The following is a 23634-nucleotide window of genomic DNA, read 5'->3' on the forward strand; positions in this document are numbered from 1 at the left end:
GTTTTGAAGTGACAATCTTGATCAAAATGGTTGGAAAACTGAAACAGAACTTGCTGTTGGCATGTCTGGTGATCAGTTCAGTGACAGTGTTTTATTTGGGCCAACACGCTATGGAGTGCCACCACCGAATAGAGGAACGCAGCCAGCCTGGCAGGGTGGAAAGCCTGAGGAGCACAGTAAGACCAGCACCCAGTGTGAACGCCACCAAAAGCTTTGCTTACAACAAAGACATGCCTTTAATATTTATTGGAGGAGTACCTCGAAGTGGCACCACCTTGATGCGTGCCATGCTGGATGCTCACCCGGATATCCGGTGTGGAGAGGAGACAAGGGTGATCCCACGGATCCTGGCAGTCAAGCAGATGTGGGCTCGGTCAAGCAAAGAGAAGATCCGACTGGATGAAGCTGGAGTCACAGATGAGGTGCTGGACTCAGCCATGCAAGCATTTCTATTGGAAATCATCGTCAAGCACGGGGAGCCTGCCCCCTATTTGTGTAACAAAGACCCTTTTGCTTTGAAGTCCTTAACTTATCTTGCTAGAATTTTCCCCAATGCCAAATTTCTTCTCATGGTACGGGATGGGCGTGCGTCTGTGCATTCCATGATCTCTAGAAAAGTGACAATAGCTGGATTTGACCTGAACAGCTACAGGGACTGCTTGACCAAGTGGAATCGTGCTATAGAAACGATGTACAACCAGTGCATGGAGGTTGGGTTTGAGAGGTGCATGCTGGTCCATTATGAACAGCTTGTATTGCATCCTGAAAGGTGGATGAGAACTCTCTTAAAGTTCCTTCGCATCCCATGGAACCAAGCAGTGCTGCACCATGAAGAAATGATTGGAAAAGCAGGGGGTGTTTCTCTTTCAAAGTGAGTATGAGCATTCCTCCTTTACCTTCTGTTGTCCTAAGAGGTACAGTAGTAGTGCATTTAGCATATAAAAGACATGTTGTAACTTGGCCTCGGTTTTTAAGTAGCTAATAATGTCTCAAGAAGCTGAGGTATGATGCAAGTTGTCTGGAAAATAAGCTGTGTGCTCTGGTTGACGTGCTGGAGAGAAGGGAGGCCATCCAGAGGGACTTGGACAGGCTTGAGAGGTTGGCTCTGAAGCCAGCCTCATGAAGTTCAACAAGGCCAAGTGCAAGGTCCTCCACCTGGGTTGGGGCAATCCCAAGCACAAATCCACGCTGGGTGAGGAGTGGCTCGAGAGCAGTCTTGAGGAGAAGAACTTGGGGGTGTCAGTTGATGGCAATGGTCACTTGCAGCCCAGAGGCAACCATGTCCTGGGCTGCATCCAAAGCAGTGTGAGCAGCAAGATGAGAGAGGTGATTCTGCCCCTCTGCTCTGCTCTTGTGAGACTCCACCTGGAGCACTGTGTCCAGTTCTGTGCCCCCCAGCATGAGAGGGACATGATGCTGCTGGAGTGGGTCCAGATGATCAGAGGGCTAGAGAACCTGCCCTGTGGGGACAGGCTGAGAGAGTTGGAGCTGTTGGCTGGAGAAGAAAAGGCTCTGGTAAGACCTAGTAGTAGCCTTCCAGTACCTGAGGGGGGCTTTTACAAGGGCTTGTATGGATAGCATGAGGGGGAATGGATTGAAGCTTGAGGAGGGCAGATTGAGATTGGAGGTTAGGAAGAAATTCTTCACAGTGAGGGTGGTGAGACACTGGAAGAAGTTGCCCAGGGAAGTTGTAGATGTCCACCTCCTGGAGGTGTTCAAGTCCAGGCTGGATGAAGCCTTGAGCAACATGGCCTAGAGGAAGGTGTCCCTGTCCATGACAGGGGGGGTTGGAACTAGATGATCTTCAAGGTCCCTTCCAACCCAAACCATTCTGTGAATCAACAATCTGCAATCTCAGGTGGCTGCTGTAAACAACTGTCCCAAACATGTGTATGCAGCATATGAATGAACTCTTAATTAATGGTCAATTTAACTTGAATTTGGAGGTCTGGAATCAGCCTTGAATTCCAGTACAGCTTTGCTTTTCTCTATGCTCCAAAATCAAGCTGGACTGTTTTATCCAGACTGGTGTTACTCATCTATTTGATTTCAGGAACTTCAGTATTGTTGTCAATGCAAGAATGGCCCTCGAGTTCCACTTGCCAAGAACATACTCTTCCAGGAAACCTGAGAAACTCTTCCAACAAAATAGAAAGCAGAGCTGGCCTGCTTTCCTCTTGGCATGTGCTCCTAAAGGGACAAGCATGTTGAATAAAATTAACCTTGTTGTAAGCAAAGCTCTCAGGAGTCCCTTGTGCCATCTGTGCACCTGATGCAGGTACTTTCAGAACCCAAAATCTAGCTTTGCTTAGAAAACCTTGACAGGTGGTGTGGGAAAAAAAAAAAAAAAAGGCTGTAATTCTCCAGCTAAACTCCTCTGGTTTCTTTGACACTGATGACAGCTGAATAGCTGAAATACAGAAGCTGGCTCATCTTTACAGTGAGGGGGGAAGGTTGGGATCTCTTCCTATTTTTTTGCTGTGGAAGATATATCTACCAGACTGTCTTGTTTCCAAAATCCTGGTGAAATCCTGCCTCCAGCAGCAAGGCATGGCCCAGTTAAATTCCATGGCTTCTGTGTTTTGTTGGTTTTTTTGTTTTTTTTTGTTTTTTTTTTTTTTTTAAACATTCATCACTGGCCAAGTGTAATATAGAGGCACCTTGCATAGCAGTCAGTGAGGGCTGGGTAGACACATGGCAAAGTGCTGAACACAGAGTCAGTCCATCTTCATAAAACTATAATTTTGAGAAATACAAATGGGAAAAAAAAATTTGTTTATTTAACCCCCAGGGAAGTGACTGTGTGAATTTTCTAGTCTGGTGTAGGGGGCTACAGTTTAAAGCAAATCCTAAAATTATTAATCAGTCACTACAAACCTGAATCTCAGATAATGGCTATCTATTTACAACCTGGGGGTTTCACACCACCATTCCCACTGAAAAAGCACAGCCACCACCACTGCCTCACAATGTTAGAGGCTGGAATGGACCTCTGGAGGTCATCAAGTCCAACCCACCTGCCAGAGCAGGATCACCTAGAGTAGGTCACACAGGAATGCATCCAGGCAAGTTTTGAATGTCTCCAGAGAAGGAGACTCCACAACCTCTCCAGGCAGCCTGCTGCAAGGCTCTGTCACCCTCACAGTGAAGAAGCTTTTAATTTATGTTCCTGTGGCACCTCCTCTGCTCCAGCTTGCACCCATTGCCTCTTGTCCTATCATTGGACATCACTGAGAAGAGCCTGGCTCCATCCTCCCAACACTCACCCTTCACATGTACGTAAACATGAATGATAATGTTTGCAGAGCTATCAGGAAGGCATCTCAACTCTGATGTTTTGTTGGGTTTTGTTTTGTTTGTGTTTTTTCAGCATTGTTCATGAGCAGATTGAAGCTTTTTGCTAATGTTAACCTGCCAGGGTGCACTCTTCTACTCCAGGGCAAGCTGTGTCTGCCTGTGAAGATCTCTTCAGTTACCTGCATCATGTTACTGCTGCACAGTGGCAGCTGAGGAGGACATAAACTTAACTTTTACTGATATAAATAGGTGGCTGCCAAGTTCCCTTAAGTGTCCTGTAAAAATAACTGTGCATAGTGCTACTTCCAGTAAAATACAACAACCTTACAGCTTCCAGATTCGAGTTTTAAAAAACCTGATGGCCCTCTGTCCTCTGAAACTCACTAACCTGACTGAATTCATCCAGTTTCAAGTAGTATTTCTGACTGAATCTGGTGGAATGGGGTGTGAGAAGTCAACAACACTTGTTCATGTCTCTAAAAAATTAAGAAAATGGATTGTTCCAAGTAAAATGAAGCTTTATTTTTTAATCAAATGTTCCAATTTCAGACAAATGAGTATGAAAGTGTTCTCCTGACCCTCAATTCAATCTGTTCATGCAGTTCTTTATACTTTTATTATGTCTCATGAGATGATGTGTGGAAGTAATTTATTATTTCAGTGGAGAAAAAAGAATTGAGTTATTACTGTTACATCTGTGGTGGTTTTGATCAAATCAAATACCCTTGAAATAGGTGGTGAGATTTGCTTTTCAGTTGCAGGAGACCTTGATAATTTGATAATGGTTTCAGTGACTCAGTCTTTTGAGGGCTGCAGAAGAAAATGTGAATATGCAACTGACTAACTTAGTTGTCTCTTTTGTGTATTTATATGCTGCTAATTGAAATTGTGCAGGGTGGGGTGGAGGCCCAAATTTGATTTCCTTCTACCAGTTAAAACCTCCTGGTTTTGACATCTGCAGCTCCTCTCTGCCCTCTCCTGTGCACAGAGTGCTGTGGGCAGGGACAGCTGCTTCTGTGTGTGGTCCTCATGTCCAGGGCAGGAGGTAACTGCCCAGAAAAGTCACTCTTTGAAGATGCTTGCTGAGAACTTTAGAGTCTGCCACAGCTCATCAAGTTTTGACAGCTGAACAAAACACACCACTGTTTCAAACCACTACAATCACTTTGCATTAGCCTTAGTTTTACTTCTATCAGGTTGCATTTGGCTTGTTCTCAGCTGCAGAAAAAAAAAATCTTTAAGGCTTCAGGAGTGCATGGCTGTTACATCCAGGTTCAGGTTCTAACCAGCCAATTGTTCTCTTAAGACTTAGAATTTCTCTCTGGGTTTACTGGAGAGTGCTTTTTTTTCATCATGGTGTGAATGCTGTCTTCTTTCAGCTGCAGCTTGGGCCAAGCAGTGGAGCTCCATATTCTGATCAGTAGCTTTCTCTTGTGGTGACTTTCCAAAGGATGGTCCTGAAGACCACCTCAGAGATAATCTAAGAGAATTCAAAATGCTGATGTCTATGGCAACTCTGAGAGAGCTTTAATGTACTGTATGCCCTGGTACCAAGCGCTTCAGGCTCTTTTATAACAGGATATTAAAATCAAATTATATTTCAGTTTTTACTGGCAGTAGGAGGAGAACACAAGTGCCAAGTAATTTGTACTGAAATGTGACATGCATTTAGAAGTTACCAACATATAGGCTAAGCCTCTGTAGCATAGTAGAGAAAATGTTAAGAGAGTAGAGAATATTAAGAGAGGATATTAGAATATTAAGATCTAGATAAAATTATTTCCCCAGTTGTCTGCTGTGGTACTGTCTAAAGACTTGAAGAAATGCCCAGGGAAACCTGCCTCAATCATCTTCCACTCACCATTAAGACTTCCAAACCTTTCAGACAGGCTCAGCATCTGCTTCAGAGGTGTCATGCCTGCTCAGGTCAGATCCAACGTAAGATGCCTGGATGTGTTTTAACTGTAGAAGGGGTTTTGAAAACAAATCTGACAAGAGTGGGTTGTCTTGAAGTACTTAAAAACTTTGAGAAAGAGATCACAGTGTTGCTAAAAGGTCATAGAATGGATTAGGTTGGAAGAGACCTTAGAGATCATCTGCTCCAACCTCCCTCCTATGGGCAGAGACACCTCTCAACTAGACTTGGCTGTTTGAGGTCTCATCCAGCCTGGCCTTGAAACACCCCCCAGGGAGGAGGCATCCACAAGCTCCCTGCACAACCCATTCCAGAGTCTCACCGTGCTTGTCCTGAAGAACTTCCTAAAATCCAGTTGAAGCTTCAAACCACTCCCCCTTGTCCTATCACTGGACACCCTAATGAACAGCCCCTCCTTGTGATATTTTGTTACCTGCTAACAGAAAACAAATGTTTAAGAGCATATTTTATCTGATCTGAAATTAAAATCAAATGAAATCTGTGTCAGGTGAATGAGGCTCTAGGTCAGTGTGAGTTGTTTTATTTTCAACTGTATATAATGTGGAGTTAATTTGCAGGCTGTTTCTGTTCCAGAGGTGAGCCAGCTGCTTGATGGCTTGCAGAATTTTTCAGGCAGTGAGCTGATTGTATTTTTTCCCCTCTTATTCCAGCCTCAGAAAGTCTTACGCAATAGAATGTTAACAGCAATATTTGATACTAGACAGTCCAGCTTTAAGATGCTGACTTTATCATAGAGTCATAGAATCACCCAGTTTGGAAGAGTCCTCCAAGATCATCCAGTCCAACCTATCACCCAGCCCTATCCAATCAACCAGGCCATGGCACTAAGTGCCTCATCCAGGCTTCTCTTGAACACCTCCAGGGATGGTGACTCCACCACCTCCCTGGGCAGCACATTCCAAGGCCAATCTCTCTCTCTGTGAAGAACTTTCTCCTAACATCCAGCCTAGACCTCCCCTCTGTGCCCCCTCATTCTGTTGCTGGTTGCCTGGGAGAAGAGACCAACCCCCACCTGGCTACAACCTCCCTTCAGGTAGTTGTAGACAGCAATGAGGTCACCCCTGAGCCTCCTCTTCTCCAGGCTAAACACCCCCAGCTCCCTCAGTCTCTCCTCTAGGGCTGTGCTCCAGACTCCTCCCCAGCCTCGTTGCCCTTCTCTGGACAGGTTCCAGTACCTCAACATCTCTCTTAAATTGAGGAGCCCAGAACTGGACACAGTACTCAAGGTGTGGCCTGAGGAGTGCTGAGTACAGGGGCAGAAGAACCTCCTTTGTCCTGCTGGCTACACTGTTCCTGATCCAGGCCAGGATGCCATTGGCTCTGCTGGCCCCCTGGGCACACTGCTGGCTCATGTTCAGCTACTCTCAACCAGCACTCCCAGCTCCCTCTCTGCCTGGCTGCCCTCCAGCCACTCTGTCCCCAGCCTGTAGTGCTGCATGGGGTTGTTGTGGCCAAAGTGTGGAACCCTGCACTTAGCCTTGTTCAGTCTCATCCCATTGGCCTCTGCCCACCCAGCCAGCCTGTCAGGGTCCCTCTGCAGAGCCTCCTACCCTACAACAGATCCACACCTGCTCCTAACATGATGTTGTCTGCCTTTACTCTGTTCTGCATTTGCTTAGTAATCTCTGCTTTTTCTGTTGCTCCTGCAGCCCCAGCCTCCCTGTTGTTCAATTTTACTGAGTATTTTCTCCCCTTGTTTTGGTTTTCATCCAGCTGCAAGGAGAAGCACCACGAGGGTTTTAAGGATGTGCACCGCAGCATTTCTGGTAGCAGGAAACCTTCTGTGGTTTGAAGTAATTGCCAGGGTGGCTGTTGGAGGAATGTGTTATGACTGGGCTACATGCTCTGACTAGTATGGTTAATATAGCTCTGGCATTTGCCTCCTAACTGCAAGCAGCTGTGGTGACCACTGATGCAAGAAAAGTCAACCCTTTTGTAGTGATTTTTTCTTTTTTTTTTTAATTAGGCTTATTATGGAAATAGCTGTCTAGGCAAAATCACTTCAGACTATCCTATTTTTAATACATACCTTTTATTGGATACTAGTACAGATGTGTTGAGGGTTAGGCCTGTGTTCTGTACTACCAGCTGCTTACAAAGCTGAAGCTGTTCCTGTGGTTTTTGCAGTGGAGCCTGGAAGCACTGACCAGGCAGCTTTTGCCATATGCATGCAGAATCAAATTTGCCAAGGCTTGGTGTGTTTCCCTGTTTTGCTCTGGGTTGGTGTTTTGTTTTGTTTTTTGTTTTGTTTTTTTTTTTTTTTTGGGGTGTGTCTTTCCTCCTGTCCCCAGTCTGTCTTCCCCCATATTCCTCAGATGTTCTTTGCTCTGAAGAATTTTTCCCATGAATTGTTAGGTACTTTTCTTCCCACCTTAACTGAAAGGAGAGAAAAGGATTTGAGAGAAGAGGGAATGTGGGATAGTGTGGGTTTGAATGGAGCAGCTCAGTGTAGCCTCCTGGCTGATCTCCTGCCTGCTGTTAATCACCAGGAAATGTTTCATGCTGAGCTTGTTGTTACGAAAGACTGAAACGACAGCAGGGCAAAACATATACAATTTAAATGTGCTTTTACTTCAGGATGAGGTATCCATAGGTGTCCTAATTTAGGTCCTAACTGATGTTCAGCACCCACTGTTTTGGGGTTCCAATAAGCTATCAGCCAGGCCCGTTGCCTGAGTCTCATAGTATCACCTTTATTTTAAATGTTGGAATCCACCTGCAGGTTTGGTGAAGGGATTTGGGATTTTGCTGGCTCTGAGAGGGAGGGGATCATAAATCTTGACACTCTTAAAACACCCAGTGATAAATTTTTCTTAAGCATCCCATCCTACAGACTCCTGGCTGTTGTGGGTGTTTTGTCTTCTGCCATGCCACTTTGAACTCCTGAAGCTCAACTCTTAACAGCTATTTTCTTGCTTATTTGATGTGAAGTCAGATGCTCATCTTGCAATTAGAAGGATCAAGAAGGTAGGCTCAGACTTTTTAGTTTGCTGTACTGACTTGTGATCTCAGGCCAGCTGCCTTCAGGAAGGCTGAGATTTGGTTGTGACTCCGTGGTCCCAAAAATCTCCTTCTGAGTTCCTGCCATCAGACTGAGCTACCGAAAACGGATGAAGAGGGTAAGGTTGAAAATTCTGAGGGCTGTCTTACAGGTTGTTTGCCAAGTGCTTAATCATCAGCTTCCACTAAACACCTTTTGCAGCCCTCTGTGAAGGCCCTGCCTGCCAAGACAGTGGCCCCATGGGTCACCATTTCCCTGTCTGGTTTGTTCTTTGTTGATTGTGTTTACTTAGGTTACTGACCTTCCACCACTCTATGACTAACTTCCTTCCTCTGTCCTGGAAGAACTGTAGCTAAGACAAGTAAAACAGAGTAAGAAGGTGAAGACTGGTGTTAAGATCAAGTTCAGTTAATGATAGTAATGGATAGTTTGCCATTTAAGGCTTTTGTGCAGTGCTCATCTGCATGAGATGCCCCTTGCTATTAATTTAATGTTTGTCTGCTGTGCAACAGTTCTCCAGCTTCTTCTTGGACTCCTGAGGTTAGTTAAATAACTGCAGTCAAACTTGTTCCTCTTGTAAGTTGACTGATGGCAGTCTGGAGAGCAATTTGACTTCAGTTCAGGCTTCTGAACTCAGAAATTATCAGCAGCATTTCAGGAAACTTGAATGTATTTTTTCCAAGAAGATGTTTTCTCATATTCTGCCTGCTGTATAACTGAAGAATTACTGCTTGAGAATTAAATTGAATCTCAGTGTTCTTCTTCAGAGTAGATGAGGTACTGGTGTTAAGCAGTAACCCTTTGTACTGTTACTTTCAAGTACAGCAATTTCATTTTCTGGGTGGTAGAGCTTTTTGAGATCAAAATTCTTTATAATGTAAATAAGACCTGGGAAGGATAATAGCTGCAAGTGGATGTGAGAGCTGTTTGCTTAGCATCAGGTTTGAGGCAGGTACAGCCAGCAGGAACTGCTGATGCAGTGATTATAGCTTTACTTGCAATGCAGATGCAAATACTCCTTTAGGCAACTTGTATATAGAGACTTGATTTTTTTTTAAATGTGCCTTAAAAGAAAGATAAACCTTGACATCCAGAATGCATCTGCACTCTTTCTGAGGTCAGGAAAAAAAAAATTAAGTTACTCTGAGTAAAAATTCAGAGTTGTCAATTGGCCTGTTTCAGAAATAAAGACAGTAAAGAAGTTTTATGTCTTCTAAAAGAAGAAAGGAATATGGGAAAACAAAGTCAGGGCATGTTTCCCTTTGGGGGGGGAAAAAAGGCAACAACAAAACCGTAACAAAACTGGGGTGCAAGAATGAAAATGGCTTTAGGACTATTGATCAAACGAGCAACAAATCAACTGTTTTCTGAATATTGTACATATAACACTGCAATAATTTATGCTCTTGCCTTTAAGCATGGTTTAGCACCAGACTTGTTAGATTATTGTTGAGCTGGATGGTCTTAAAGGTCTTTTCCAACCAAATCAAATCAGTAGTTCTGTGGTTAAGAACTGTGTCATGACCAATCAGTAAAAGGAATGGTTATGAAAAATATTATTACAGTCTGGAGCTTTTTGTCCTTTCCATTGGTCTGATAGTTTAGTCAGAGTATGGAGGAGGCAATAAGTGGCACATGGATTTGAATTTAGAGTACAGCTTTCAAGGGCATTTAAGACAATGAAACAGCAAATGTGGGGATATGCCAGTGGGAAAACAGCTTTGTACGTAGGTGTGTGCATACTTGAAGCTTAACAGCTCTTTGGCTTTCACTGCTGCCTTTGTGTAAAGAACTTGCTTCAGTACATTCTCTGTGATAGCTTAAACCAGAAAGCATCTGGGAATGTTGTGCCAGTTATTCTCATTTTACCCTGGTGTAGTAAAACTTCACTTCCCATCAGCTCTGAGAGGGGAAGAAAGGGGAGAAAGCCTCAAACAAAACAAGCTAAAGGCCTTAATGCTAGTGAAGAAGCAAGTGCTGGTTGGAATGCAAAGTATAACCTTTCTTTCTCCCTCCACAGGGTTGAAAGATCTACTGACCAAGTAATCAAGCCAGTCAATGTGGAAGCACTGTCAAAGTGGGTTGGGAAGATACCTGCTGATGTACTGCAGGATATGCCTGTGATTGCACCCATGCTAGCAAAACTGGGCTATGATCCATATGCCAATCCACCAAATTATGGAAAGCCAGATCAGAAAGTTGTGGAAAACACAAGGAGGGTAAGGCACTTTTGTGTGTTTAATTATTGGTCAGATGGATGTGAGCTGCAGAGCAGAAGAGTCTTGTGGGGTTTTTTGCCTTTTTTTTTTAAGTCTGTTTCTAATACCTTTTGATACTTAGCAATATGTTTTCCTTGCCTTGAGTGGGAGAAGGAAGAATTCTGTGGGACTCTGAGCACTGGAAGTCTGGCTCCTGCTCTTTGTTTTCAATTTGGTTTCATCTTGCTTTACCCCAAGCCCAGGCTTGAGCTGTGTCCTTTGATGTATGTGGCTGAAGCTCTTAAGAACTGTCCAGTAGTGGTGAGTTTCCTCACCCAGGCATCAAACTTGATGAATGAGCCCAGCTTTTTGTACATGAGGGTTGGCAGAAGTTCTGTCACAAAATTACACCCCAAATACTTGGTGGTATTTGCAAAGTGACCCATGGAAAATGGTGCAAGCTGATCGAAATGTCAGATTTTCCAATTCTTTGCTGCCCTTTGTGGAACAAACAAAAGATGGAGGAAGGTCTGGTGCTGATTAACCTAAACTTAAGGATTTTAGTCTGAATTTCATCTTGTTGGAATTTGAGTAGTTAGGCTATACAGCTGTTTAGCCCTGGAGGTATCCATTGAAAAGCTCGTTAGCATTGTTTGAAATAAGAATAATTAATTCTTTACTTCTGTTCTGTGGAGAATGTATACTTTATTAAAAGAAGGTGACTTTTTGCTGCTGCAGTAAATTCATCACTGGAAAAAAGGGAATGAAAACCATTTAAAAGGACTGTCTTCCACTAGCCTTCCAATATTAAAACCAAAACTGGTTGGTCTGCTGCTGGGTTAGATATTAATGGGGAAAAAATTGCTTTTTGTGAAGTCTCTAAACACATTTGTATCGTTTCTTTTTAGAAGCCCTCTCTGGAAACTTCCATTGAACAGCTGAGCAACGTATTAAAGACTGTCAGGGTGACTGTTTTAGTAGTTGTTAGTTCAGCATTGTAAAAGGTAACTCACCTGCTGTGGTTGGGGTAGTGGTTAGCCTTTTATAGATTTCCTGATACTTAGATTTTAGAAGGCTCACAAACAAACTTTTCTGCACTCAATTCAACCCCTTGGAAAAGCAGTAAGTGTTCAATGCTACTTCACTGAGCCTTGGACACAAAATCCTTGTGCACCTACCCATCCATGCTATAAAACAGTGACTCAGAGACGAATTTGTGTTGGAGTGCAATAATTTTAAGGTTGGTTATCCCTTACTGATACAACCTAAATTAAGTTTTTACATCATGGTGACCTTTCTGAAGCCTCCGCTTGTGCATGGCAAGCTCAGTCTGAGTTGTAAAAGTGGAATGGATTTCAGTCCTTCACTGTTGGGTAGCTTCCTGAAATCTGTTTCAGTTCAGGTAACAAACAAAACCACAAGCAACAAGCATACCTTAACAAAAACTAAAGCCTAATTTAAAAGACTAAAGTGTATTGAGGCTTTTTTCCCCAAGTTTGCTTTGAAGCATAATTTATTTACTAGTGTTAAAACCAGCCATGAAAAACTAGAGGTTACTGTTGTAGCAGCTGATCCAAATCCTGTCAGCATATGGAACACTTGTTTATTAAAATAGCAGTCAACATATTGGTTCACTTACAGCCCAAGCTGGCATTTGAATTGTTACTTATTCTGGTACCCATACTTTCCTAGTCACTTGTTCCTTAATAAGGTTACTTCTGCATGTATGATTTGGAAAATGAGGAGGATGTCCTGAATTAAGACTGAAATCCACAAAGGCAAAATGATTAAAGATGGCTAACCTTCAAAATTGACAGAATTCCTTTTGGAAAGGGAGAAGCAGGAGGCTCTCAAAATGTCATGTACCCCAAGGAGCTTTTAAAAGGATGGCTCACATGAGTGTTCCAGTTTGCCTTTTGAGGGTTTGAATTCTTCCCCAGTCACTTTGCTTTGTTTCCTCCCAGCTGGTTCCCAGCAACCCCCTGCTTGAGTCCTCTTGTCTTTCTCTGTGACTATGGAAATGTTGATGTCCTGACTTCCTAAGGTTTCAAGATGTAAAGCTTCCCATTTGGAGTCCAGTTTGCTACTTAGGTTACTCAGTTCCCAGGGCAGCAGGCTTAACACTCTCTCTCCAAGTGCCACTCTTCCTGGCCATCCTTGCTCTTGCACAGTAAATTGCCAAAACACTGCCCACTGAGTTTGGCCTTGGACCAAGGAAGCTTTAAAAGAACAAATTCTGGTTGGTGATCAGTGGGAGCTGACTGGCTTCTGGAAAATGCTTTGGTTTGGTTTATCTTCCCCACAACTTGTTTGTATTTGGGGATGGGGTACAGACAGTTCAAAACACTTTAAGATGGAAAAAGTTGGGGGAGAAGGGGAAAAAGAGGGAACTGGGATGTGTTAGATTTGTCCATCAGGGATAGCATGTATCTAATCACAGCATAGATAAATCTTGCATGGAAGCATTTATTGCTTCACCATGTGTTTGGAAGCTGTTCTATTGTATTTATAGTTGTGGTCTCAGAACTTTAAACTGAACATAGAACTTGAATTGTAGTTATTGGAAACAGATAAAGTTTAGCCTGCTGAAGCTGAAGTGTATTGTCTTAGTGTAGTAACCCCTTAGAGTGCCTAGCTTGAAATAATGTTGAATTATCTGACACTTGCTCCTTCAATACCCTTGTAGTTTCTCAGTCCATGTAAAATAATGTGAGCTGGCACTTCAGGTAAGGAAGTTGCCTCTGTCTGGCAAACAGAAAACAAAGGGGGAAGGACTGATCTTTTTTATTATTATTATTATTATTTGGGAGGAGGGAAATTTTAAAGTTTTGTGGGGCTGATGTAATGCTGGCTTCAGCTGATTGTGAAATTTGCAGCAATAGGGTGGAAGCCCAACACCATTGAAATTACTGGCAGGGGAGATTCTTGCTCCACCTAAGGATGTAACAACACTCTGTCATCTACTTTAGTGCTATCAGATTTGTTACAAAACAAACAAATCCCTTCTTGTTGTTATGCAAAGTTCTTGTTTTGCATGATTAAAAGTGGTTTTTATCCTCTACATCTAAAACCGTAGAGATAACTGGAATGAAAAGATGAAAACAGGTCAGGATGCAAAACGTGCTGGTAGCTGGAAAGCCTCTTTTGAATGCAGACAGGTCAGTATTTTATGAAGCCTATCTAGTGCCCAGGTGTAGGAGATTAAAAAAAAAGATTTAAAACTTGAAACTGCACAAAATGTTTGTTCTAAAATGTGCTTAAATGCTGTTTGTAGAACTGTATTTACACTGCACTGTATTTACACTACCCTGCCTCAAGCAGAATCTATCACTTCATGGAAAAGACTACAACAGTGAAAACACTGTTCAGCAATTTCAAGGCTGCTGCTGTTAGTCCCAGAGGTAAGAACCAACAGTGTAAGGGTGGTTCTTAGTCCTAGAACTAAGGACTAGGACTGGAGAAAACTGGAAAGGAGTGGCTCATGTGATGCAAAATACTGCCCTCCCCTAAGCTTTCTAAGCAGTTCAGTCCTGTTCTTGTTTTTCTTTCCCCTCTTTGCTCCTTTTCTGTCCCCCTGCTGGTGACTTGCATTCGTACAGGTTACATTTGTGTTTTGTCTTCAGTCTGGCAACAAAATGATGATTCTCACCAGATAAAGAGCAACGTTTGAATTAGAATCTCTGTGTGCTTGTAGGTAATGAATGGAAAATGCTTCTGACACTCTGCTAAATCTGATTTTTTTTTTTCCCCCCCAGTTTAGTGTTACCTGCCTAATACACCAAACCAGATTGGTTTTCTCTGCTTCTGTAGCACAGCTACACAAAATAAGATGCCACCAGAGTTGGTACTTTGTCAGCTTAGTTCTGGTTTTGCTTTAGGAAGTAAGAGTGTGAGTAGAGCTACCTTCATCTCTTCTAACATTGCTCTCCAAGTCCTACTGAGTGTTGTAAGCCCTCTCTGACAGTATCTGCAGTGGTGCAGTACAAATGTACCACGAGCAGAAGAGATTTTTTTTCTGATGTTTTCAATAACACAGCCATTAACTTTTTGCTTATCTGTTTTCTGTTAGGCCTGACAGCATTATCCTATCTGACACTTGATCTTGTCTTGGCTAAGGAGTGCAGAGAAGAGTGGTTGCATCGTTCAAGGCCTGAGTAGCATTGTACCATTCAGCAGATCTCTGCATGTGACCCAAAGAGGCAACTTCTGGTTACTTGGAGACAGCAAATTGTGCTGTCCTGTGTTTTTCTTGGAGGCCTGTTGCTAGTCTGTTCAACATTTTATTATGATTACAAGGTTGTTACAAGATGCTGGAGCACAGGCAGAGAGTTGGGGTTGTCCAGTCTGGAGAGGAGAAGGCTCCAAAGAGACCTAATTGTGGCCTTCCAGTATCTTAAGGGGACCTCCAAGAAAGCTGGGGAGAGACTTCTTAGGGTGTCAGGTAGTGACAGGACTGGAGGGGTGGAGCAAAACTAGAAGTGGGTAGATTCAGATTGGATGTTAGGGAGAAGTTCTTCAGCATGAGGGTGGTGAGACACTGGAACAGGTTGCCCAGGGAGGTGGTAGAAGCCTCATCCCTGGAGGTTTTCAAGGCCAGGCTGGATGTGGCTGGATGTGGATCTAGTGTGAGGTGTCCCTGCCCATGGCAGGGGGATTGGAACAAGATGATGCTTGAGGTCCCTTCCAGCCCTGACAATTCTATGATTCTTTACATATTACAGATACCCAACTAACTACTTCTTTTTTTCATTTCCCTAGAGTTTTAACAAATTCTACATCCTGACCATGGAAGAAAATAACATCCTGTAACTGAAAGGAGTCTTAATCTGCAAATGGTGCAGAAAATGCTAACAATTAAGTTGTCTGAATTGGTAGCCCAGCCACTATGGGATGAATTAAGAAAGAGTGTCCCATATTTCCTTATCAATTTTGTGAGTTTGGGTAAAAGTGTATGTCAGCAGTTTAGCAGAATGTACCCAAAGTGGAGAGCAGCTCATAGCTGCATGACTGACTTATGCCCAGTAGAAACTGGCTTATTGTTATGTTATGATTGGCTAAGTGGTTTCCTCTCACATCTGTAACATATTACATCAGATTTTCTTTGGCATGTACTTCCCACTAAATGAATTTGTATGCTTGGAATACGTTTTCCAGGCAGTTCTTTTAACTTCTTCATGAAGTTGTGTTCCTTGCCCTGGAGAGATGGCAGTGTGCAGAGCTCTGTAGGAAAAGCTTTGGTTTCCATCATGTGTGGCTTCTTCTAATCACATCCAAAGCTGTTACCTATCTCTGGTTTGTTTTCTGCAGTAACATCTAGAAGGGGAAAAAAAAAAAGAATTCTATTAACTTTTGTGTCATAGAATCATAGAATGATCTGGGTTGGAAGAGACCTCCTAAGGTCATCTAGTCCAACCCCTCATGCTTATTTTAAATGGTGAGGAAATTTCTCCTGCTCCTAAGAGTCAAGACATCCATGACAGTCATAAGACTTTGTAGAAGTGTTTTTAAAGACAGAAGCAATCTTGTTATGAATGGTGTGAAGTATATTTGTATTAATGTATGAGAAAAATTCCCCCTGCAGTTAGAGATGTGCTGTAGGCTGCCCCATGTCATGCATCTCTGTGCTGCTTAACTTAATAATAAAGGCATTTGGCTTTGTTGGGGAGTTTCTCTGATATTTAAAACAAAAATTGTAGGGTTTATTTCATCTGTCTTGTGACCACCAACAGCACAGATTTTTTTTTTTCCCTCACTGTCATTTAAATTGACTTAATACCTTCTTTTCTGGGTGTTTCTTTTTCTCACTGTCATTTAAATTGACTTAATACCTTCTTTTCTGGGTGTTTCTTCCATCATTTGGATTCCCAACTGCAGGTGTTTTGTTTTTTTTTTTTTTCCCAGAGTTACTGATACTTCTCTTTCTAAACCAAGTATGCATATGTATGATTAGTAGGGTATGCAGAGCCATTAACAAGCAAAATACAAAATTAGGTATGGTTACAAGCTGTCTTTTAGCAGACACTTACAGGTCTGTCTAAAATTTTGGTCTCTGTATTGTTCCTGCTGGGTAAATATTTACATCTTGGCGATTGTAACAAAGAGATGAAGAAGTTTATAAGCCTTGTAAACAGCCTTAAAAGTTCAGGAGAGTCTGAAAGAGCAAGATGAGGACACCTCCATGTACTGTGCAGTAAAGGATTGTTTCTGCAAAGAGGCTCTGGTCTGGGTTTGCCAGTGTCCCTTTTTATTTTTTGACAATTAACATGACACACTCTGCAGCTGTGGGGATGTTTTGAAAATCTCCCAAGTACATTCAGTTGCAGGCTGACTTTTTCAGACAAGAAGAACCATTATCTCTGTGTGCTGACACTGACCAAATTCTAAAGCAGGCTTGGAAGAGGGTGAAGAAGTCTGCTTTAATCTGCTGTAAAGATGAATTACAGGTTACACTGCTGAGTTGCATGTCTGTCCTTAAGCTTTCATTGTGCACTGGGAAAGGGTTTCTCAGAGATGAATATGAAGCTTGTTTTCTAATCTCTTTTTGAGAATAGCTATGAGGTTAGGCTGAGGGAGCTGGGGTTGCTCAGCCTACAGAAAAGACTCCAGGGGGACCTTAGAGCTGCCTTCTAGTACCTGAAGGATCCTACAAGAAGGCTGGAGAGGGACTTTTAAACATAAAGGGGTCTAGGATAGGACAAGGGGGAATGGTTTGAAGCTGAGGGAGAGTAGGTTTAGACTGGATCGTAGGAAGAAGTTCTTCAGTGCAAGCAGAGTGAGACTGGAATTGGCTGCCTAGGGAGCTTCTGGATGCCTTCTCCTTGGGGATGTTCAAGGCCAGGTTGGATGAGGCCTTGAGCAGCTGAGTCTAGTTGAGAGGTGTCCCTGCCCATGGTGGGGAGTTGGAGTAGCTGATCTCTAGGCCATTCTATGAATAACATGCAGTTACTTTGGCTATAAGAACGTGTTTTGTATTGGTTTTTTAATAGAACAGCTTTGAATACTGCCAACACTGAACAACAAACTGACATAGACTTCAAATTCCTTCCCCCCTCCCCTCAGAAATCCATTTGGACTTGTAAAATAATTCTCTTAGAAATGGTAAACATCATTTCTGCTCAATTTTATTGAATTCTTGCTTAGACTGGAAATGATTCCAATGTCACGCTTCTTCCTCTCAGCTGCCACTCTCTGAGTAATGTGTTTTAGACTTAGAAATTGGTCAGAAAAGAATTTTGAATCTGAAACCTCTTAATTTCTTTGGCTGCAGATGGAGTCATTGTTTTTAGAACTTCTGGATTGCAGTTGATCCGTGGCTTTTGATTCAAAAGAGACCACTTACTGGGTTTGGGACTACTTTAAACCAGTTTCTATGGACTCAATAATGTCGGTTCTCAACCAAAATTGGGCACACTTGTGTGTTAAACCTGATCTTCTCAGGCATGTCATTGATTATTGTGATATTTCATGTGAATATAAAATCAAATACATCTGAAACAGTGTCTGACCTCACCAGGCTATGATATTAATGTCATCTTTTATTTAGTGTTGCTGATGGCCAAATACCTTTTGGCTATCTGCTATTAGAAGCTTGTGAGCAGTAAATGCTGTTCCTACAAAGGACGTTACAATGGTAATGGTTTTAGAGCAGATGTGTCTGTAGGTGTGCAATATAAAAATTAGACCAATTCATGATTGCAGGAGAAGGAAAGAAGGAGGCTTCCAGAGGGATAAACATGTTTTTGGTCACTCTGGATCTGAAATCAGTCACAAGGTCCCATCATCAGTATTCACTCCTCCCAAGAATTCCTGGGTGATGACTGTAGTGGTTTGCCAGAAGAGGTGAAGATTCCTGTCTGTTTCTTCCAGCATCACCAGCAGTCTAATAAAAGATGCTGTTTTCTCCTGTGAACCTTGTCTAGGTCGTTCTGTAGCATTTTTGTGGTGTTTGTTTTGATATGATGATATTGTCAACTTGTAACTTCCATCTCTGCTCTAGAACACAGCCTGCATTTTAATAGCTTGGTTAAAAGCTGAGAATAGGAAATGCTCTCTTTCATTTTTAAATATTTATGGTATATCTAGACTCCAGTCAGCCACATGCTGAATTTTTGACCACTGTGGCTTTCATTAAGGTTTCCATGGGAATGACAGTAACCCCTTGGCTGAATATAAATGAGAGCTGTGCTTATCATCTTGAATCAGCCTTTCTATTTGCTCTAAAAGATGGAATATGGGAAGGAGCAGCATTCTACAATATATCTGTATAATAATTCTTCCTGTCATGTAGGGACTTAGTGAAGCCTTGTTGTTTGGCTATGTTTAGCCTAGTGATAAAGAGTGATGAGAGCTGCCAGCTCCCAAGTCCACGCCACATGAGTCACAGGGTTGAATGCTGCAGGCCTGCTGTGGGGTGAGGCATCTATGGACGGGAAATTCAGAGCTGACTCAGCTGCAGCCCTGCAGTGTGCTGGCAAAATGAGTATGGCTTTGTATTCTGGTCATCCAGTCCTGGGAAAGCATCCCTTGACTTCATGAACCTTCTTCCTTCAGACACAATGTGCAAAGTCAGGAGTGCAGCTCGGAGCGAGGCTTTAGAGGAGCCCCATTGCCATTCTGTGGCTTTACAGAATCTTTTCTAAGTTTGTGGCTTTTAGGTTTTATGTGATTGCAGCTACACAGGACTACAAACAACTCCAATCTTTTTGGGTCAGTAAAAGAGATGGTAAAACTCTTCCAAGTATACTTATTTTGCAAAAAATAAAACCCAAAAAACCAAAACCCACATAATAATACAGAATCTCCTCCCCTCTTTGGAGTCTATTCCAGCTCCATCTCAAACTAACAGCTTTTAAGAAGTACCCTCCAGAGAGGAGATGATACCTTGCCAATTTATTTCCTAACTGGTCAGATAGTGGAAACACTTCTTTGGTGTGGCTGTTGGTGTGCTTGAGGATATTTATTGCTTGCTATTCCTCAAGACAGTGCTGTTTCAGAATGAATCTTATGCTGAAAGATTTCATACTATTCCTGTTACACCAGCTAGAAGTGTGGAACAAAGGGATAGAAATGTGTAAAATAAAGTAGGAGGAGATGTTCCTTGATGTTGACCATTTTAACAGCATTTAAACCCAAGTTTGTTGTCCTGGTCAGGCTTTGATTGTAGTCACATTGTCTTAACTATATCAAAACTAACAGAACTTTCCTTTGGCAGCAGCTGAAGATGGAACCTTGGAGTGGTAGGGGTTGGAAGGAACCTCTGGAGATTGAGTCCATGCAAAATGTGACACTTACTGTCTGTGTGCATGATATATTTTCTGTGCTTAATGAATACTGACACATCAGAAAATGTTGTATTGTGTGACATTGGAGCTTCTTAACTGTAAAACAAATGTTTGAGAGCTGAGTGTTGCTCTGTATCAGTTTTGACACAGTCCCTGAGGTCATGACAAGTAGCTCTTTTCAAAAAACTTTATATGGAGAATCTTTTAATTATGAATTCTAATTAAGGCCGAAGGGAGTATAATTTATTGATGGTGTTAAAATGTGAAGCAGCAGATTTTTTTTTTTTTTTGCATATAAAATTCAGAAAACTGCATTGTAGGAAGTCACTGCTAGTTGTATTTAATCATCCTGTTAAAAATCCTTTTCTAAAAGCATAGTGAATGGATCAGACAGCACTTAATTAATAATTCCAGCAAGCCTGACATGCAATGTGTTACATATTTTTACCATTGTAATGCAAACAAGGTCAGAGTGAGCACAGAACAAGCCTGGAACTGGATGTGCAGCTGTAGAACTAGTTTGGGTGACCAAGCCTTGCAAATGAAACTTGCTTTTACAAATAGACTGTGTCCAGTTTAGGTGCTGGGTTTGGCATTACTGGGTGCTAATGACCCAAAAGAATCTTAGACATAAACTCTTTACCATTTGAAACAGTAGTGAATGCTAATTTTGACTATTACATTTGGTTTGTGTTTTTTTTCCCCCCAGGTTTTCAAAGGTGAATTTCAGCTTCCTGACTTTCTTAAAGAAGTGCCACAGGTACAGTACTGGATTAGTTTTCATTTGTGGGTGTAGTGGCAAATAAATATGTAACCAGTCTTTATAAATCCACTTCTTCATAAATCTGATTTATTTCTTTGATCATAAGAGAATGTGCAGCTAGAGATCATAAGAGAATGGCTTGTCCATGGGATTGAATCTCCAGTGCTCTTGCACTCAGCAGTCCCCAAGCCTCTTTTGAGTGCCTGTGTAATTCCAGTGTTAATAGTATGGTGCTTCTAAACCTAGGCTGAATCTTGTTGGCAAACTCAAGGAAGGTTCTACTCCTCTGTGAAGACCAAACTGCAAAGTTTGTCATGTGTAGAGAAGTTTCTCTTTTGTTGCCTTGCATGGAAAGTTTTAAAGCAAGTATAGTAGAAAGAGCAGGGATAAACAATGAGCACATTTCCAGAAGAAATGCTGCTGTCCCAATAAAAACACACAGGTCAGCCATGGATAATGGTGGTTTGTTGATTTTAATAACCAAGTGAGCTATTGAACTTCAGAGTTCACTGAGAATTCATAATGTGATACCCTTCAACTGCTATGAATTGTCATCAGCTGCTGAAGGGAGCTAACCTTTGCCATAGTGGTTGAGAAAGCAAAATTCTTATTTTGGAGCTCTCTTTAAACTGCTGGATCTCCTGATGCCTCCCACACACCCACCAAGCTGGGGGAGGTATGTTTCTATCCTCGGGCTCTTCGTGATGGAAAGATTTTGGGCTGTGACCACTAGATCATTTAAGGACATAGGGGTTCACTTTGGAAGGTGGCACCCCTTTGCTGCTGGGCAGCTCTTTGGTGTTCCCTGAAGGTAACAGAGCAGACAAAGATGGACTCGTTCCATGGAGCTGCCTGTTGTGAGTGCCTCTTTCCAGTAGCTTCAATGGCTGCTCTGTGTGTGGTTTGTTGTTTTTTTTTTTTTTCCCTCTCCAATGTGTAGTGAAATGAATTCTTCCTCCCATAGCCTTGCAGATTTAAACTCTGCTAATTCAGCTGTGAAAATTCAGAGCAGAGGATCTAGACAAGGAGCAAATAATTCACCTTTGTTGGAGAAATACCAAAAATATTTGTATAGCTTAAATGGAATATTTTATATTAAGTAAATGGAACATGTAGTGTTTGGTTTGGTAGCAGTTGGTTTTGTTTTCTTGGGTAAGAGCTCCTCAAGTAGGTGCATGAAAAGAATCATATTTGTTTTAGACTGTATAACTGATAAATGTCTAAATGCCATCCAAGTACTCTCTGCATTGGGCTTTGAAGGAAATGGCACATTGCTGTTACTGTCTCAGGGTGTGTTCAGGTGAAGCTTAGCAGAGAAATATTTGGTGGTTGTTTTTTTTCATTTTCCAGTTCTTAACCACATATGCAGGAGTCTGGCACTGCAGAATTAGGAGATAAAACATTTTTAGGGTCACTCTGCCTCCAGAAATGTGTATCTGCTTAATTAGTTTATATTTCTACTTGATTTCCCATCATGGAGGATACATACAGTACAGAAGTTTATTTAGAATGTGAGATTAGCAAAAGTTAAGTATTTTGAAAGGTTTCTACTTTTAAAAGAAAATCAAACCAAACCCTGAACCCAATTACAAACACCCACAAAAAACCCACCCCAGAACAACCCACAAACAAATGGGCACAGGGTTTCTTGACTCTGGAACCCCAATATCAGGACTCTTTGATTATGACTTTTGTTAGCTGTAGAGTTTGAAGCAGACACAGGAGAATCTGCTACATGCCAACAAAGCATTTTTGTCTTGCTCCATTCAGTCAAACAAAAATGAATTGATTAAAAAGGAAAATTGGTTTCTTTTGTTCCAGCCAAAGAAGACAATAGAAAGGAAGTTTCGTGGCAAGATAAAATGAACATGGATCAGTAAAGTCCAATAGCTGTAGTGTCTTGTTTCATGTTTTCAGAAGATAACTCGTTGCTGTGGACACCAAACCTTTCTGATAAACCTTTGTGTGATCTCTGCTGCGGGCTTTGCTCTTTTACTGGATGTTTGCCTGCTCTCACATTTCCAACAGTTAGTGCTCATGCTTTTGCAAGTTGTGCTCAGCTAATAGAAAAACCATGAAGGGCTGGCACCACGCAGCTAAGTGTGCTGTTGCTGTTGCTCACAGCATTGTTCACCCTCAAACTGCTGGCCACAACGTCTGTGCAGCTTAGTGGCGAGACAGCTGTTTAAATGTGTGCTGCTTAAAAGTTCTTGTCAGCAAACTGTATGGAGAAAGCATGCTGGAGTGATTTCTGATGCTTTCAAGTGCAATTACTGTGGTTATTTCATGGTTATCTACAACCTTCCAGATAAAGCTGCAGCGTTATATGACTGCCAGAACAGGAGGAGATCACATCTTTCTGATAAGGATTGCTGGAAAATTCAGGGAGATGAGATATCTAAAACATAGCACACAGCATGTGGGCAAAATAAATGATCCTAGATCTGCCTACAGCAGTGTTTAGTTAAATGATGCTGTTTGTATTTTCCTATTATCTTGTGATATACCGAAAGAACTTGGTCCACTGTTCCTAGTCAATGTTCTCTTTCAGTCTGTATGATCCAGAGGTGTCAAAATGGGGCTCTGCTAAATTTCAGGGGGTGGATTTATACAGTTAGCTGGCTATGATTATGATATTTACCAAACTCTAAGCAGATTGATGCAAAGTTAAGAAAGATTATCTAAAAAAAAAAAAAATCAGAAATAACCTTTGTGAAGTTGAGAATATTACTTAAACTGGTGCTGGAGTTGAATTGATGCTGAGAGTGTTCTCCTTCAGTATTATACTAAAGAGAAAATTAACATAATAGAACTAAACAGCCAGATGGTTTTGAGGACTGACATTAGTGCTGATAATGATAATTTCCCCCCCTTTCTTTAATGTAAAATAGCTAATTTCATTTTAATTATTTACTTGACAGACTGAGCCTATGGAATAGAAGATCCAACAGATACTTCTTGCACAGAAGGTAATAAAGGAGCACACAGTCCTGCACATTTTGCTCTTGACTTAGCTTTTGGTTTTAAGGCTCTTGTAACTCCATGCAAGATTCTGGCTAAGAAAAATACAAAGATAAGAATTTTAATTAAGAATCTGTAAAAATCACATTAAGGTAAGTCCTAGTGGTGAGAGCAACAAAAGTATAGTTCATGGGGTT

At 41.8% G+C, this 23634-nt stretch overlaps 1 protein-coding gene across 1 annotated transcript; it reads left to right on the forward strand.

Moving 5' to 3' along the window:
* Positions 1 to 26: 26 nt before the first annotated feature.
* TPST1 (tyrosylprotein sulfotransferase 1) lies at positions 27 to 22342 on the forward strand. Its single transcript, XM_054394547.1, has 4 exons — positions 27 to 871; positions 10255 to 10453; positions 20423 to 20473; positions 22298 to 22342. Exons 1-4 carry the CDS (start codon positions 27 to 29, stop codon positions 22340 to 22342), a joined length of 1140 nt encoding a protein of 379 aa, XP_054250522.1.
* The last annotated feature ends 1292 nt before the right edge of the window (positions 22343 to 23634 follow it).

Source organism: Indicator indicator, chromosome 30, assembly GCF_027791375.1.
Source record: "Indicator indicator isolate 239-I01 chromosome 30, UM_Iind_1.1, whole genome shotgun sequence".
Classification (NCBI taxonomy): domain Eukaryota; kingdom Metazoa; phylum Chordata; class Aves; order Piciformes; family Indicatoridae; genus Indicator; species Indicator indicator.

Bases quoted from the DNA above. Each gene is read 5' to 3' on its own strand.
- TPST1 (XM_054394547.1), top strand. From the start codon at position 27: ATGGTTGGAAAACTGAAACAGAACTTGCTGTTGGCATGTCTGGTGATC. The intron at 872-10,254 runs GTGAGTATGAGC...CTCCCTCCACAG, and splicing joins GGGGGTGTTTCTCTTTCAAA to GGTTGAAAGATCTACTGACC. The intron at 20,474-22,297 runs GTACAGTACTGG...CTTTTGTTCCAG, and splicing joins TTCTTAAAGAAGTGCCACAG to CCAAAGAAGACAATAGAAAG.